The 19,115-nt window shown below is 36.3% G+C and overlaps 1 protein-coding gene across 1 annotated transcript in view; it reads left to right on the plus strand.

The window, feature by feature from the left end:
* Positions 1 to 16,721, plus strand: part of LOC149159149 (ATP synthase subunit d, mitochondrial-like) — a 55,919-nt gene extending 39,198 nt beyond the window's left edge. The window contains exons 4-5 of the mRNA XM_089436410.1: positions 15,792 to 15,878; positions 16,040 to 16,721. Of these exons, the coding sequence (XP_089292536.1) occupies positions 15,792 to 15,878; positions 16,040 to 16,141 (189 nt within the window). The 3' untranslated portion in view covers positions 16,142 to 16,721. The remainder of the gene's footprint in view (positions 1 to 15,791; positions 15,879 to 16,039) is intronic.
* Positions 16,722 to 19,115: the final 2,394 nt, after the last annotated feature.

The raw sequence follows: 19,115 nt of genomic DNA on the forward strand, positions 1-19,115 counted from the left end.
GGTCGATATATTTTCAACAAACTTTACATCTCTTCTAATGATAACATTTTTGGACTTAAGTGGAATAAGTCTATATCCTTTGACATCTTCATAATATTCAACAAAAATACATTTTTCACTCTTAGGTTCTAAAGCTTTATGTTTCTCATCCAGAGTATGGGCCTATGCTTCACTTCCAAAAACACGAAAGTGACTTACATCTGCTTTAATTGAGCTCCATGCTTCTTCTGGAGTGATATTCTTTAAAACCTTAGTAGGAGTGCGATTTACTATGTAATTTGCACAGTTAATTGCTTCTGCCCAAAAATTAAGACTAAGTCCTTTAGATTGAAGCATACAATTAGCCATTTCCTTTAAGGTGCGATTCTTCCTTTTAGCTACACCATTTTGTTGTGGAGTATATGGAACAATATGTTGCATTTGAATTCCATTCTTAGTGCAAAAGTTGATGAATTTGTTGTTAACATATTCTCTGCCATTATCAGATCTTAGCTTAAGAATTTGTTGTCCAGATTGTTTTTCAATAAAGGCCTTAAAGGCCAAGAACATGTTAAATACTTCACTCTTGAGTTTTAAGAAGTATACCCAAGTGCGTCTGGAGAAATCATCAATGAAGGTTAAGAAATACTTGTAGCTAGAGAATGAAACAACTGGAACTGGACCACATAAATCACTATGCACAAGCTGTAAAGGGGCTGAGGCGATGATATTTTTTGAGTACACATCCGGAACAAACACCATCTCTGTAAGATACCATTGGAAGACCTGTCACCATATTTTCTTTACATAGATTTTGAAGGGAGCGGTAGTTTAATTGACCAAATCGCTCATGCCAAAGTTTGCTCACTTCATCATTATGAACAACAAATACCGAGGCAAGATTTGATGACCCAAAGTTGTTAAACTTATACAACCTTTTAGAATCATCAACAATGCCAGTGGCTAAAATCTGTCTAGGATCTCTTAGGTCCTTAATTACAACATCGTGAGGTGAAAATTCAACGATTTTAGCTTCACCTGAATGAGTTATCTGATATACAAATAGAAGGTTGCAAGATAAGGTTGGAACACATAATACATCATTAAATTGACCATTGTCTAGATGAACAGTTCTAGTCCCTACAACACTAAGAGATCTATCATCGCCAACATATATATTTTTGGTGTTACAATCATTTAAAGAAGAAAACATGGCTTTGTTTTTGGCCATGTGAAAATAAGCTCCAGAATCAATGAGCCACTCATGAGATGGAGAAGAAGAAGATACATTTAGTGTATAACCAGACTAAGATGCTTGACAAGCACATGCAAAAGGTGCTATTCTTGAAGATGAAGTTGAAGTTGAAGAGTGCTCCAAATGGATGTTATGCTTCTTCATTGTTGCTTCCAAGGCTTCCATCTTTTTAAAGCATTTGGATTCTAAGTGGCCATCTCGATTACAAAAGTGGCAATGTCTATCAGTCTTCTTCCCTTTGTTTTTATTTGCCTTATCATTTTTTTGAAATGATTTTTAATTTTGAGACTGAAATTGCTTAGGGTCTTTCTTTGGTTTAGGACCATTCTTTTTAGGATACTGCTTTTTAGGATTCTTTGAATTTGGTTGTTGCTGGGTGGCTAAGGCTTTCTTAGAAGCGTTTCCAAGATTAATAAGACCAAGATATAAGAGCTTTTCTAGTTCACTTATTAAAGAATCACAGAAGGCATCAAAAGAGGAGGACTTGTAGTCTTGTCCTTGAGAAATAAAGGCATCTCTAGTAGAATGGAAGGTGGAAACAAACAGAGAGTAGGCTGGTCCCAACTTAGTAAGAATGCAATAGATAAGGCTACCATCTTCTTTCTTAACCTTAACACCTTCCCATAGAAGTCTAAGGGTCTTGAACTTGGACAAAAAGTCTTCAATGGAAGAAAAATTATTGGCGTCCAATGTAAGCAACTCATTTTCGAGTTGATGGGCTCTAATTTTGTTTTTAATTCCAAAAACTTTGGTGAGCTGTTTCATTGTTTCATTAGGAGTATCAAGTTCTGCGATATGGAATCTAAGGTCTGGAGAAATAGACATCCCTATCAACCACGTGCTTGATCTTGCCTATTTTCTCTTTTGGCTTCCTTATCTTCATCTTGAGGTTTGGTTTCTTGGCCTGAGTCTATTTTGTAAAGACCTTTACTTCTAAGTAAATCCACAATGTAGGACCACCATTGGAAGTAGTTGGTGCTTCAAGAATAACTTGGCATGAACTTTCCATTTTAACAGAAATTGAAGCTGTAGATGCTGAAACTAAGTGTTCCAATGGAATGATCTCGAAAAATTAGGTTGATTAATAAAAAACGGCTTCCGAATGAAGAAGTTATGGCTTTTTGAAAAAAAGTTGTTGAAGATGCTTTTATGTGACTCACTTTTATAAATAAGTGAAAATCACTTTTACAATGGTACTTTATGAGCTAACCACTAAATTGTAACTTAAATAAAAGATAAAGAGACTTTAGAATTATAAGTGACTCACTTTTTATAATGGGTGAGAACATTTTTACATAAAGTAACTTTAAAACATAAGTTACATGTGCTTTTTGAAAAAAGTAACTCAACAAAAAGAAAGACTTGAACTCAAGACCTCTATTCTCATAAAGTAACTTTGGACCAAGTGAGCTAGTTTAAAATGTTAGTAATTTTTGGAAAAGAGGAAGGTTTTTTTAGTCATTGAAGCTTTGGGGTGCGTGCTTACTTGAAAAAGCTTTTTTTTTCCCTACAAAACAAAAACCACAAAACCCAACACGGACATACAAAAAAAACAAACCTTACGGCTTGAAGTTAGCTTTAGTCGGAAACTAAATATTTTCCTCAATGTTTCTGATTTTCTGAGATCACACTAAGGCGCGGCGGAAAAGAGCATACGCATGAGAAACATCCTTCTTTTCTGTTTCTGATTTGCCCAGATCGCACAGAGTCGTGGGGCAAAGAGCATACGCAGAAATGAAATATATAGATCCGGTAATAAAAAGCACAGAGCTAAATAAACCAAAATAAACAGAGAGATGAATACCTAGATTTTGCAAATAAAGACTGCATACCTCCAGATTTTTAAAATGACGTAGGTAGGGATACCGGAAACCTTTTCGTGTGAAACGAAAGGTGTTCCTCATTGGAACAAATGCTCCTAACGCAATAGAGCAGTCCTCGGCCCGAAAGCATTCAGAAACAGTAGATCTAGGAAACAACAGTCGGATGCAGTTGTACCGGTTTCAGATTTGGATCCCCAACGGATGCGCCCTTGAAATAACTCTAATACCATGTAGGAATTTACAGGGTAGGTTCCTCAGATAGAACACCAAAGGACACCGCTCACAAACAAATCACAGATCAATACACCAATATTCTTGACGTGGTTAAAACTCTCAAAGAGGGAAACAGTCCACGGCCTCAGCGAACACGGACACTTCAGGGAATTTATTAATAAAAGAATGAAAATTTACATAAGCTTCTCTCATGATGGTTACCCTACAAATGACCCTCCATGCTCTTTAAATAGAGATCATGGACCAATCGAGTGTTAAGCCACGGATCAAGTGTCGGTAATACCGAGGAGAGAATGAACCGTCAGATCACTTCATGTTTAGAACATATCGTGACCGTCAGATTGTAAGTTACGAAAGTACATAGTAAAGACACACACTTGACCTAACTCTACACTAGACCAAGTTATACTTAACTATTTCCTATGTGTCAGAATATCTTAACAGCCATTAAGCAATTACACTTTAGAAATTCAACCGTAAAAGCAGTAGGGCAGTAGAGATCACAATGCACAAAGATAACACAAGATTTACCCTCGGAAAACCCACTTGGGGGAAAACGCAACAACCTTTTCCTTAGAGAAATTATTTAGTTAAACATGAGATACATCTAATTCTTCTAGTCAAATACAAAGTCAAATTGAGCAACAATATAACCTTGGTCAAACTGCCCACAAATCTTGGCACTACCAAGTCATGCAAACTTCCTGTTAGTCAAGTGCATTTTCTGTTACTCATGTGCACTTCTTTGACTCATGCGTACTTTATATGACTCGTGCACTTCTTGTTCTCTCTTTCCTCCGCATAGATAAACATAAGAATAGCTAATGAGTGATCTAAATTGTGTGTCAAGAGGAGGTCGTCAAGTGCCTTCTTTATAGTCTTCTGAGAGGTCGAATTGGTGCCACTTCGATTGGGGTCGACTTGACCTAATGGAGAGCCGACTTTATCATCTTGGAGCCAAAAATTCAAAATTCTATATATATATATATATATTTGTTTTGAAAGCAAAATGAAGAACATATGTTATATTTATATATATTTCAAAAGCTAAAATATTAATTATGAAGACCGACCATAGCCACAAAATTCAACACTCCCTCTTAGCTTGGGAGGTTTCATAATGACTATCCATATGTTCTCTTGTTAACAAATATCTCTAAGGTTACAACAATTCATCATCAATATCAACATCATTTGATTACCATAACCATGGTCAACAACTTTGACCCGTGGTAAATCAACAATATCAACAAGGTACCATAATTCTAGTCAGCATCTCTGACACATGGTACGTCATTAGCATCAACTAGTCACCATGATTCTGGTCGGCCCCTCTGACCCATGGTGTACAGACTGGTCTTGGTTCACTATCATCTTGGTCAATCTCTTTGATCTATGGTGAAACCCTAGGGACACACTCAATCCATTTGAGTAATCCTTGTCCCAAATTCGAAGTTCTCACTTTACATGAGTACTTCTACACCATGATACTAAATGGGCTCCCTCAACCTATATAGACAGTAATCTTGAGCATGATGCTAAAAGGTAACCACTTAATTCTACGACAGAGTAATTTTGGGCCTCTAAGACCATTCTTCCTAATCCTGCTCAACATATTTGACCTAGGAAGAATGTTTGTCCTTTGCCAGACCATTCTCCCTAATCCTAGTCAACATGCTTGACCTAGGGAGAATGTTTGTCCTTGATGCTATCACATCAACACCCCTTCTCATTGAGGGAAGCATTCTCAACAATTCCAAGCTTGTCCGTGAAATATACAAACTTTTCTCTGGTTAGAGGCTTTGTGAGAATATCAACCATCTTCTCATCAGTGGAGATGTACTGAAGCCTCACTCCTCCCTTGTGCACCATGTCACAAATATATTGGTATTTGATCTTGATGTGCTTCGATTTGTCATGGAAAACTGGATTATCTCCAGCGTAGGGAGTGGGTCGATTGTGAGTTGCCTGTTACCGACTAGAAGTGGAGAATGTCCTGACAGTCCTTTGCTGTGTATCTGAGTGGAGCCCCATGCTGAGCCATTAATTTCCTGAGTCCCCATACCTTCATTTACTCTCAGAAGACATGCAGCGAAGCCTCTTCTTTCTATGCATCTTCCCATGACTGGGACTGTTGTAGTTCAATGTCGCTTGACTTCCCATTAGAGTCATACTCATCACAAGAAGGAGAATTATCGAATTCGGTTGAATAAGATATTTGAGGGTTTATTTGCAACTTGATGATGTTTCCTTCTTTGCTTTCTTGACCATTGGGCAGTGCTTCTTGATGTGAGTATATCTCCTTGGAATGTAGTCTCACAAACATCTTCAACGAGATCATTACCCTCAGGGATATTTTCGACATTAAAATGTGCGCAACAATCTTCAAACAGAGCATTCGGTGGATATAATCTTTTGCAATAAAGATGGAATGCTATATATGAAGATATGTTGCCACGAGGTATTGTTCTGTACCAAATTCTAAAATCGTCTTCTAAAGAGTACATGAACAATTTCATTCGCGCATCTTCAAAAATAATACCTTGTTCCATGCATTCATGAAAATCCTTAAGGTGCTGGTCCGACCTTCTATCTGTGTTTCCATTGAATCTAGGCAAATAGGTATTCCATTCATGAAACAAAGGGACATGATTGGGATAACTAGTAATAGAAGAAAAATTCAGTGGGGCAAATTGGTTGGCCAGGAATGCAGGAATGACCATTTTGAAAACCCCATAGGTGAGTGATTTCAGTTTCAAAGGTAGGGAAAGTTTTCGGCTGCTTTAGCATCAGAGTGAGTATGAGGTTGCTTGAAAGCCAGGACGATCAAATAGAGATATGGACAGTGGAGTCGCCAAGATGTTTACCATAAAATTGAAATAGTGGAGTTGCCAAGGTGAGAGATCTTCAACCCACACTTCCCTTGCTCACCTAACAAAGGGAATGTAAAAATTTTGTCGTACCTAGGGAAAAATATTCTAATCCGTTCCCTGGCAACGACGCTAGAAAAATGTTGTCGCTTTTAATGGCACCTGCATGAGTGCTTCGGGAGACATAGAAAGCTTCCTAGAGACAGCCTTTGGGTTGATTGTAGACCAATGCCTAGGACATTGTAGATAGAGGAGTGCTTTTGAGATTATCTGAGGGATGAGTTGCACTCCAATTTTCACAAAGTTTTTAAAAAGAGAATAAAGGGGGCTTGGTTCAATAGGCCTTCATGAAGGTAAACTCAGGCCAATGCATGGGTCCGAATGCTTGGGGGGTAAATTGGGCCAACCTCAAGGAGAAAAGTCTGGTTCTGGTGGCTGACACACAACAACAGGCAACTTAATATTGCAGTTATAGTATAGGTGAAGAGAAGGAGAGAAAGGAGGGAATTCGATGCATAGGGCTGCCAACAGAATCCTAAGCAACAATGTTCTAGCAAAAATATGGAAGAGGGAGGAGATGAAAGAGTGGAGCGCTAGTGAGGGTTCCAGTACCATATATTCACGGGAACATTTGTATCAAAAAGCTTAAGCAAATATGTGCACATTACAGGTACTTAAGTAAATTTGTAGCTAACACAGGTACTATTGCTACCTGGTAACAAATATACTATCATGAACAAGGGAGAAACCGACAACTTCATCACACTATTTTAGAGACAGACAAAAAAACATATATGGAATGAGATTACAGAGGGGAAAACATACTGCACATTGATCTGCTTGGACTCACCAGGGAGTTTCATTAATACTTGAAGGGTTCAAATAACCAGTCCATTACATTCAACATGCGTTGCTCTCAATTAGAACCAAAATGGAACCCAAGAATTAGGACCACTCTGGTGCAAAATTCCAGAGCTTGTGTTAAGTGTTTCTCCCCCTTATTTATACAGAATAGGGGGGCCTTGAATCAACATTTACAAAATATCTTAGCGCAAGACCAACTGTCAGATTGACTCGCTGTCAAGGCCTACGATAGCTCTGCTGCCCAAAATGATTTCCAAGGATTTGATTCCTTTCTTGAAAACAAACAGAAGTTACAGAATAAAAGAAATTACAGAAAAATAGAAAAGTGGAAACTGAATGATGATGGAGGAAAATATTGTCTCGCGGTTCTTGTGAATGCCCTTGATCAGGCCATGTCTCTACCACAATGTATCGCTCTTGTTGCTTGGTCGGTTTTTGTTGCTTTCGCCTTAACTGCCTGGATCGCTCGTTCTCCAAAGCAGGGAGTGGGTCAACTGTGAGTTGCCTGTTATCGACTAGAAGTGGAGAATGTCTTGGTAGTTCTTCGCTATGTATTTGAGTGGAGCCCCATGTTGAGCCATTAATCTTCCTGAGTCCCCATACCTTCATTTACTCTCCGAAGACATGCAACGAAACAGTCGAATTCATTTTTGAGGCCATTGTTGTCCTGGGTTTCTTGTTGCGGAGGTTTCCACAGGATTAGCCCATATCGCTCTCCAACTGCTCCATGCCTTCATTTAATACCTCAACTGTTGACCTATATGCCGAAAAATACCCTCGCCGTCCCACTTAGCGGAAGCGAAATAGACATTTTAATGTCTGTTGATCTGGGTCGTTGATTCGGGCCTGTTGGTATCACAATCGCAATACAGGGGAGGGATTTTTACCATATTCCATAATGTTTTTCCGATTGGTTGGACCTGAAACTGTAACAAACTGCAATATTTCAATATCGCATCCATCGCAATTACAAGTTGGAAGGGGCTTTGGCAGAGGAGGAATTTGTGACTTGAGCGATCCTCGATTGTGATATCGCAATCAGCGGGGAGAGAACGATCGTAATCGACGAGGGGAGATAGAACTTACGATATCACAATCAGCAGGATGAATTTGCGGTATCGGTAGAGGAGGGATTTATGATTTATGATATTGCAATCAGTCTGGGGAGGAGTTATCGCAATCGACGAGGGGAGGCAAAACTTTATTGTGGTAAGCGGGAAACTTTGTGATATGCGATATTGCAATTGCAAAAGGAAAAGGGAGATGAGCAGACATGTATAACAAAGGAAAATGTTCCGATAGTGATAAAATTTTGCAGGTCCTAAGCCTTTAAAAGGCCTTCAATATGTTTTATGAATGATTTTTTTAAAGATATTTCAAAGGGGAATGGGGAAACATGGCTAGAGTTGGAAATACAAAGGGATTTCGGCTAGAGTTGAAAATGGGTCACCGCGGCTAGAGTTTAAAAAACAAATTTTGTACATCTGGAACTCTCTTTTTAGAGGGTGCAACACCTGGTACATATGGTATGTTACTAAGATGAACATTTTCACTTGATTCTAGCTCAATGGATGATGATCCAACGTGTTTGACTGCGGTAGATGTTGTTATCTCCAAGTTATACCTTATGTGATGATCTCTTTTCCATCAGATTTATGAGATTGTTACGAGCTCCTGCCATATGTCTTGAGGTAACACTATCTACAAACATGTCATTGCTATATGCAACAAAATTTGTAAGATTAGAAAAATAGAAGAAATATTTATCACTTGGATTTCTTTGGATGTTCATCAATGTCTACTATGGTAGCATGCTACTCTCCCTTTCTCTTTCTATCATTTGATCCTCCAGGACATTGGTTTCTATAATGATCAAATTTGTTACAACAATGGCATTGAATCTTTGGCATATCTTTCGTCCCTTGAAGAGTAGGTCTTCTACCTTCATTTCTTCTTTGGAAGCCAAACTTCTTTCTTCCTCCAACCTTCTTGGAATGTGTTGCAAATGCTTGAGTCACCTTCTTCAGTTCTCTGAATCCTTCCTTTTGATATAAGCCTAGATTCTTCTTGTGTACATGAAATCCATAGTTCCTTAAAACATGGAATCTTTTCTCTGCCACAAATACTTGATGCAAATGAGTTCTATGGGTTAGGCAAACCTTTAAGTATCACGCATCTTCTCTGAAGTGTCAAGTTTTGAGACATGTGGAGTCAAATGATCATTGATCAAATCCACAATAATACTCATGGCTTTGATGTCATCCTTCTTGTATTTTACTTTCCCTTCATCATCTCGTGGTACACTAACTTTGCCCTTCACAAAATCCAAAACATCATTCTTTGCAAGAACGAGGTCAATCCTTGTCTTCCAGGCCCTGAAATTTATAGCTCCTTCCAACTTGTTCTTGGATTTCATAAAGGAACCTATGGTCGTAGATAAATAATCAGAGTGCGGATGTAGGTCTCTTCAAGAGTGATCTCAATACCCTTTTCTTCACCAAAGCTCTGATACCATGTTGATTTTTCAAGTGCAATAGACACAAGCACTAATTTCCGACTTCCAATGATGTAGATATTCTTTAGCACTTTCAATTTATCATTAAGAAATTACATTTCAGAAACTCAACCATAAAAGCAGTAGGATAGTAGCAATCACAATGCACAAAGATAACACGAGATTTACTTACCCTAGGAAAAACCGCTTTGGGGAAAAGCCCAACAACCTTTTCCTTAGAGAAATTCTTCAGTTGGACAAAAGATCCATCTAATTCTTCTAGTCAAATACAAAGTCGAATTGACCAACAATATAATCTTGGTCAAACCTGGTCAAACTTCTAGCAAGTCATGTGAACTACTTGTTACTCATGCCACTCCCTATTACTCATGCACACTTCCTGTGACTCGTGCGTAATTCCTGTTATTGATGCATAGTTCTTGTGACTCATGCGCACTTCTTGTTCTCTCTCTCCTTTGCATAGATAAACAGAGTAATAGATAATGAGTGATTCGAATTGTGTGTCAGGAGGAGGAGGTCAAGTGCCTTATTTAGCCCTTTGAGAGGTCGAATGCATGCCACTTTAATTGGGGCCAACTTGACTTGATGGAGAGAACTTGATCATTTTGGAGCCAAAAATTCCAAATTAATTTTTTTTTTCACTTTTGAAATCGACATGAAGAACTTGTCTTATTTTTATCATTACATATTTCAAGGGCTTAAATATTAATTATGAAGACCGACCATAGCTGCAAAATTCAATAGACCGGATACTACTGAAGATTTATTTGAAATAATGCCCACATAACTGCTCCTTTGACAAATTTTTTAAATAAAAATTAGTTACTGTGGGATGATAAAACATAAAAATGTTTTGAAGTATTAAAGGAAATTTTGTCAACATCAGTATAATCAACTCTTGATTTTTCAAAACCTTTTGTAATTGAATGTGATGCTTCTTGGTTCGGAATAGGAGCCATATTAATGCAAGATGGCCATCCTATAGCTTGTGAGAGCAGGAAGCTAAATAAAAGGGAGTGCTTGAAATCAACATATGATAAAGAGATGCTCTTATACATGCCCTAACCAAATGGCGACAATATCTTCTAGAAAGCAAATTCTTTATATGCATAGATCACAATAGCTTGCAATACCTTCTATAATAGAAAACACTTTCAACAGAACAACACAAATGGTTGGAGAAAATAATTGCCTTTGATTTAGAAATTCTACATGAGAAGGGTAAATACAATGTTGTAGTCGATGCTCTCTCTTGAAAAGACGAAGATCCATTATTATTTGCAATCTCAACTGTAGTTCCATAATGGTTAGACGAAGTTTGAAGTATGCAAAGAATCCAAAGACATGTAACCTAATCAAGAATCTTGTTTATAACTCAAAAATCCGAATGGAAGAATCCTTTGGTATAAAGGACAAATCTATCTAAGTCCAACTTCCAAATTCAAATAAAAAATCTATCTAAGTCCAACTTCCAAATTCAAATCCAAAGTTCTCAAGGAGTGTCACAACTCTGCAACCACTGGACATGTAGGATTTTTCAAAACCAACTATAATGCACGTCGATCATTTTTCTTGAAAGGAATGGATAGGAACATTCAAAAAAATGTGGCAGAATGCAATCAATGCCAGAGAAACAAAAATGAAAATATTACGACACCGAGATTCCTCCACCCTGCATATCCCAAAACCAGAAGTGGGAAGAAATATTGATGGACTTCATTGATGGGCTACCCATGTCGAACTGGAAGGACAAAGTCTTTGTGGTGGTAGCTAGACTCACTAATTGCACACACTTCATGGGTGTAAAGAGATCGGACTTGGCGAAACAAATTGTGGAAATATTCTGCAAGAATATTTCCAATTTGCATGGGTTTCCCAAAATCATTGTTAGTGACAGAGACGCCAAATTTAAGGGAAACTTTTGGAAGGTGTTTTTCAAACAAATTGGGACATCCCTCAACATGAGCTTAGCCTACCACCCCCAAATAGAATGGCCAAACTGAAATTGTCAATAAATATTCGGAAGCATATCTTCGTTGTTTTGTAACAGGCAAGCAAAACAAATGTTTCGAATGGTTACATCTAGCAGAATGGTAGTACAATTCCACTTATCACACTTCATCAATTATGACGCCATTTTAAGCTCTCTATGGTTGTGAACCCCCTAAATGGAAGGAGCTAGCCATAAATGATGTAAAATTTCCAGCAATAAATGATTATTTGGAAGAGAACTAAAAAGTTGTTCAAACACTAATGGAAAACCTAAATATCACAAGAAACCCTATGAAGTAGCAAGTTGACCAACGTAGGTCAGAATGAGAATTGAATGAAGGAGATTGGGTATATGTGAAACTTCAATCATAGAAATGGTTATCATTAAAACAACAGGGAAAAAACAAGCTAGCCCTTAAGTTCTACGGGCCATATCAAGTTGTCAAACAAATCAATCAAGTAGCTTACATTTTAAAATTACCTTAAAAAAGCTGTATCCAAAACGTTTTCCATGTTTTTAGTCTAAAAAGGGTGTTTGGGAAACATCAAACAGCACAAACAACACTTCCTACACAGAATGGCAAGGAAGAAGTTGTATTAGAACTGGAAGCTATCATTGCCAACAAAGAAAAGCGATTACATTCCTGAGTAATTAAATAATACTTCATCGAGTGGAAGGGCCTATTGGAAGAAGATGCTTCTTGAGAAACACAAGATTTTCGTTGACAACATCCCTTATTATGTATGCTTTAAGGACAAAGAATTTCTTTGAGGGAAAGACCATGTTATTTATAAAAAATAGAATAACTATAATTACATATTAATTACGTAGAGTGGGCATGATAAAAAATCATGACCCCTTGTAAAGAGGCACCCGAGGCTATATTTAAGCCAGGGCCTTCATTGTAAACAATCATCATTCATTTTTGAAATTATATATATATATATATATATATTAAATTTTATGTGTTAAACTGCACATGAAAGGCTAGAAAGGTTAGAGTTATGCCTAGGAAGGCTGCACATGAAGCCATAGAAAGTTCTGAAGCTTTATCTTAATAGAACCATCTATACAAATGTTCTAAAATATTAAAAATATTTAGTCAGTAGACTGGAATAACCGGGATTAAGCATTGGTGCTATTTTGTGGCATGTTGTATGCATTGTATGTGTGTCGTACTTCTTTTATTATTATTATGTGTTCTCTTTTGTTACATGGATATATCTGTAGATGTTTCGGCAATAATTTCCGGAATCCTCTAAAATGTTAAAACTATTCAGTCAATAGGTTGGAACGCTAAATGGATTAAGCATTGGTGTTCTACTGTGGAATTTTTGATGAGTTGTATGTGTTAAATTTCTATCTCTTCCTTTTCTTCTTATTATCACCGTCGTCAACATCATTAATCATTATTATGGCCCCGTAGTCTTGAGGCCCAATTGGTTCATCACCTTGAGTGTTACGACATTAGTTGATGTCCCTAGATCTATCATGCAATTGTGCAACATGTCATGCAGGAAAGGAAAGAAAGGGCTGTGACTACTAATTTCTGGAATCCTCTAAAATGTTAAAACTATTCAGTCAGTAGGTTGGAACGATAAGGGGATTAAGCATTGGTGTTCTACTGTGGAAATTTTGATGAGTTGTATGTGTTAAATTTCTCTCTTCCTTTTCTTGTTATTATCATTGTCGTCAACATCATTATTATGGCCCCGTAGTCGTGAGGCCCAATTGGTTCATCACCTTGAGTGTTATGACATTAATTGATGTCCCTAGATCTATCATGCAATTGTGCAACATGTCATGCAGGAAAGGAAAGAAAGGGCTGTGACTACTATTCTTCCTTGGTTCATTGTCTGCAATATTACAGGATCACCCTCAGCAACTTCAATAACTCAGTCAAAGCCTAAATATTTCATAAGCTGTGTTCTTTCTGTGCTGGGATCTTTAGCAGTTTGAGAAAAGAAATGGATACATCTGCCTTCAAGTATTTCGTTAAACCAATGTTGTTCTCTATATGTACTCTGTCAAAGTCTTGCTTATGAACACTCATTATAGGATCCCTTTGTAGAATCTGCCTTCCCACTTCATGCTGTCGTTGACTTGGTTTATTTCTTCTCTATCAGGTGATCAATTTCTTACGTGCGCATCCTTCTTATTTCTTCTTGAGAAGAATTCTCATCAAACATTAGAGCAACGACACCTGAATTAATGCTTTTTCCTTTAATTTGCTTTTGGCCCTCCGATACATTATATGCCTTCGCCATGACATTATTGATGACATCCATTCCTTCACCTACAAATTTCATAGTGTCAACCCTGCTCGATTCTTCATTGCTTTCTTCTCTTGATTATCTTAAAATTTCTTTGGCAAAAGGGTGTGAATCTTGGTCACAAGCAGCTTCACAATCATTGCACCAAGGCAACACTTACAAATGACAATGAACATGTTATTACAAATGACAACCCAGATCCCACATTAGAGTTCTAGATAAGGAAGATCTAATCCATTATACAGTGCAGGTGGGATAGAATAAACATGCTGTTACAAGTGACAACCCAGATCCCACATTAGAGTTCTAGATAAAGGCAGATCTAATCCATTACTCAGTGCAGGTGGGATTGAATGAACATGCTGTTACAAATGGCGAGCCATACCTGTAATCATAAATGTTATGTAGAGAGACTTGGGAGAGTGGCTTTTCCAGGCCTCTCTAGTAGTATTTTGTGTTGACTGCCTCAATAGTAGATGTGAGATTTTTCATTCGAAGGAGGGATCCCACGTTAGAGTTCTAGATAAAACAGATATAATCCACTATTTGGTGCAGGTGGGAGAAAATGAATATGCTGTTAATCATTGATTGTATGTAGAGTGTGGCCTGGGAGAATGTCTTCCTACTATCATTGAAAGGTAAAAGAGGGCTTCTGTGCTACTGTTGCAAAGATGCTTGTTGTTGATGAAGATCGGGTGTTTTGTTAAAATTATAATCATCTGCAAAACTTGGTGGCTTCTTCTGTATGTTGAACCTGTGGGAGGTTTGGTTGACCAAATCCAATGATAACTTGATTGGATGGTCGAAGTTGAAATTCAGATATAGGACAACTTACTGTCTCAGCCTGCAGTGTTATTTGCTAAGAGGAACTGTTCCACCTACAGCCTCATCCCCTATGCTGGAAGGAGAAAACTCTCCACTAGGAAATTAAGGATTTTGTGAGTCATTGTTGGGGTTTTCCTCTAAGCATCTTTAATGATCCTGGTGTGTCCCACAATGATAACGTGGGTGGCAGTGTTACCTATGATGACGAGTAATCATTGTATGCCTGGCAATGAACGGCCATGGCTATGCTATTTAGGCTTGACCAAGAGTTGCTTATTTTCTTGTTCTTTATTTTTCTTATCACGAATATAATTATCATCATCAATTATATTCTAATAATATATCAACGGATTATTTTATTTGATTTTATTTTCGTCGTGAGAAAATCCTCTTGATTTACGAATTCAAGTTTTTCTATTTCATGATTTAATCAATTCAAATTTTTCAGAAGGAAAAAAACGCTGGTTATTATTAATATATAAACCAAATAATATAAACCAGTACAACATGTCACAATACTCTCATGAAAACAGTCCACTTTATGAAGGCAACATGTTGCCAGAAACAAACAGACTAGGGTGCAGAAAGCCTCCATGATCAAAATATAAACAAAAAAATATTTATCACCGGCAGGGACAAAGAAAGCAATTTTATGTCCATAGATCAGCAACAGAAAGTGGAGTGAAACCGCGGAGAACAAAAAACATAAATAGAGTTTCGAGTCTGCCTGAGTCATTGAGGATCGAGCTCATGGACTGTGCAAAGACTGTCAAAGCAATTGTAAATATTGATTAATCAATTCAATTGTCTAAACATATGCTGTGATGTGATTTATGATTTGTAATAATTTTAATGAACGCATTTTCAGTGTGCCTTTGTGTGAGATTTTCATGAATGCATAATTAAAACAGATAGATTATCCATCTTATCGATTTCAACCGCTGTCGAGTTTTGCAGCTTTTTGCACCCTTCGCTGTGAAGGGTGGAGATTGATAGGCATAGTTTGTTTCTGTGTTATTTTCAGAAACATTAGTTGGCGTTTCCTTGGTTCTCATTTCAGTAACAGCCTCTTTAATTCTGGTCCTATCATCACTTTTCTTAGTCCCACTCTGGGAGATATTGGTTATATCGATCCACTGTAATGTTTGATTTTCATGTAGCTCAAGGAGGCTAAGGAGGCAGAACAAAGATCTTTGCAAGAGTCGGAAAGGCTGGAGAAGGAAATTGCTAAGATTCAGGAATTGAAGGTCAGCATTCTCAGCTGTAATCTCATTGAAATTGAATTTTTAGATTTGTACAAGGCTAGTTTAAATTCCTAGTTTTTCTTTTATGTCATTTGGTTTATTTTTAGCCGTTCTAATTACTTTACCTCAGCTATTAATCATTTTGAATCCCGTTCTAACTACAGAAGAAAATCACCACCATGACTGCGGATGAGTATTTTGCGCAGTATCCAGAGCTCAAAGCGAAGTTTGATGAAGAAATTAAAAATGATTATTGGGGATATTAGTCGGGAGACGAGTTTTAGTAGCGTTCACTTGCAATAAATAATGTCGCGTTGGTGCCATTTAATATTCAGATTTTGTTTTCTCGCAGCCTCAAAAGTTTGAGCAGATCTTTGTGTTTATACCGGGAGACTGTTCTTTCTTTAGATTGGTCAATGCCATGTGAAATGTAGTATCTTCTCCAAAGAATACTGTAGTGTCTTGACATTTCAAGCCAGTTACTAATTTATGTGGACTTCAATCAAATAGCATGCCTCAGATGCTGCAAAATTAAAGCTCGTCTGATAACCGGAGAAGTTAAAATTGAGTAAATATTTAAAGTTGAGAACATTCTCTTGGTTTCTTGAAGACTGCATCTAGTGCTTGGACGTTAGACAGCATGTTAAACTTGCATGGGTTTTTAAATGAACGATTTTGCCCTGGAAGACATTGTTTTAGGTTTTCCTAACACCAAAAAGTGTGATGGAAGCGATAAAATGCGTGACATTATTTATAAATTGGCATACGCGCTAATATTTTCCGACTTTTGGAAATTGACCTAACAATTCCAAAATAATCTTTATGAATACTGTTCCGTTTCGTAAATTTTCCTAACGACTCTCAGACGGCCGGGTCGTTTTAAATGTCTGTGGGTATATGTAATGTTCAAATGTTTGGTTTTGCTTTTGTGTTTCACCGCATCGCAGATCGCACAGATAACGGACGCCAGGCAAGGAAACAAAGAGGGCATTATTTCCTTTATTTCCACTGATTGCAGTGGAATTTTTCAAAAAGAAATAAAAGTGTTTGTTCCCTCTGGCCCGAAAACGAAGAGCGAAAACTGTCGGTACAAATAGATGGCAAAGTGGAATAGCAGAGGAACGACAAATTGTGCAGTTGGAAAGTACAACAGGAGTTTTAATGAGATGCTTTATATAATTATTATTTATTCTTTTCTATATTTATGGAGACTTCACCATCATTGATAGGTGGGAACCAGGGTAAATAGTTGGTGCATGGGTTCAAGCACCATCTTGAAGGGATGAGGAGAGTCGAACTGGTAACCTCTTTAACCTGGGAATAAATCTTAAATATAATTCATGACCACTTCAACTAATTCTTAGAATGAAACGACAAAATATTTATATATCTCTAGTTTTATGACAATTTGTGGTAATGAGTTTTTGCGGCAAATATAGCAGTACTAGTATGGAGAGTTTTGCAACAGGACTTTACTGGGCAATATTTCTCATTAGAAAAAGGAAGAATGAACATCACTCCTTGAACAGAGGGTATCATTGTTTTTGCAGTTTTAGAGGGTAATTATGTATGATAACTTGGTTAAGTATTAACTTGAAATTAAGGGGGTTAGTGGCATGGGTTCAAATACTGAATGATCACGAATATATAACACTTGGATTAAGTTGTAATTTTATTTTGTAAAATACTCTGCACTTTAAATTGAATTTGGTATGACTTTGTTCGAAATTTTAATTATTATTTTAAATTTATTTGGGATGTATTTGTTTTTTCAATAAAGATATCACATTTTTATATTAATGAGAACATTTTTCATGTGCCAAACACATATATCACTAGCATAGATCCATCTCAACCACTGATCTAACATGAGTTGAAAGAGATCAAATTTATTTAGGTGCAAATTTATTTTAGTGTAAAAAATAATCTGTAATTTTTTATTGTTTAAATTGTATTTTTGAATGTTAAAGATTACATAACATAGCCATTCAGTTTATCAGTGTACATTAAATTGATTTTTTTGTTATTAATATATTTTCAAGTATACATCAATATTAATTTATATTAAAATATTTTATTCATAACTCACATTGGATATTTTATTCTATACAGCATTAAATTATTTTCTTTAAACATTTATTTATATATAGATACATATGAAGTTGAAAACATGTGTTAAAATATTTTTAAAAGTAGAAGTTTTAAACATCTTACTCATATTTTTTATTTACTTCTAATTATTTTACGTGAAATTATATTAGGTCATATGGACAACTAATTAAATATGTATAACAATTTTTTTTTTTTTTTAAATTTATTATTATTATTATTATTATTTTTAATTATTATTATAGCAAACATTGCTCTTCTATTTAGAAAATTTTTTATTTTTATTTTACGACGAATGAATGAGCCTCTTGGCTCAAAAAAAATGGATTAACCAATTTTATGAGTCCAATTTTCTTACTCATTTTTATTTACTTCTAGTTACTTTAAATGAAATTATATGGACAACTAATTATATATATATATATTTTTTTATTTTTATTATAGCCGACATTGCTTTTCTATGTAGAGAATATGTTATTTTAACTTATACACCGCCTTCACACTGGGCTGTAGAATAAGTCTCTTGGGTCAACAAAAAGGGATTAATCAATTTTCGGAGTCTAATTTTTTTTACATATCTTGATGCTTACCATTTTTGTTCTCACTTTTAGAATTACTAATTACATCTCAATGTTCAAGGATAGTCACAATGCCCATAATTTTTAAAAGGCGAGAAGTACCAAAAACGAAAAACTTAGCAAGGCCAAAAGTACCAAAAACGAGAAACTTAAGCCACTGCTTAGTTAACTTTTTAAAAACTCCCAATTATCTAATTACTTGTTTGATTAAATATAAAGTTTAGTTTCAATTGAGACTCCAAGTACCTATGCCAATAGTCGAAAACCAGTGTTAGTGATAATGTTGTGTTTTCTGTGTATTATGATGAGAGTAAAAGTGATGTTGAGAATTCAAGTACAAGATGTACAAACAATATTTTTGATTTACTAATAATTATTTGTGAATTTAGAGCTTTATTTTTTTTCATCAAATAATTATATTTTAGAAATCAACAGATAACAATGACAAGAAAGTATAGATCATAGAGCACAAAGCATAATAACAAGAGACATCAGAGTTTAGGTCAGAGACTAGGGAAAAACCCCATAAGGGGCAAATCCAATCAAACACTTC

Source organism: Pinus tabuliformis, chromosome 5_2 (genome assembly GCF_031772625.1).
Source record: "Pinus tabuliformis cultivar Carrire ecotype Pingquan chromosome 5_2, CPIR1, whole genome shotgun sequence".
Lineage (NCBI taxonomy): Eukaryota > Viridiplantae > Streptophyta > Pinopsida > Pinales > Pinaceae > Pinus > Pinus tabuliformis.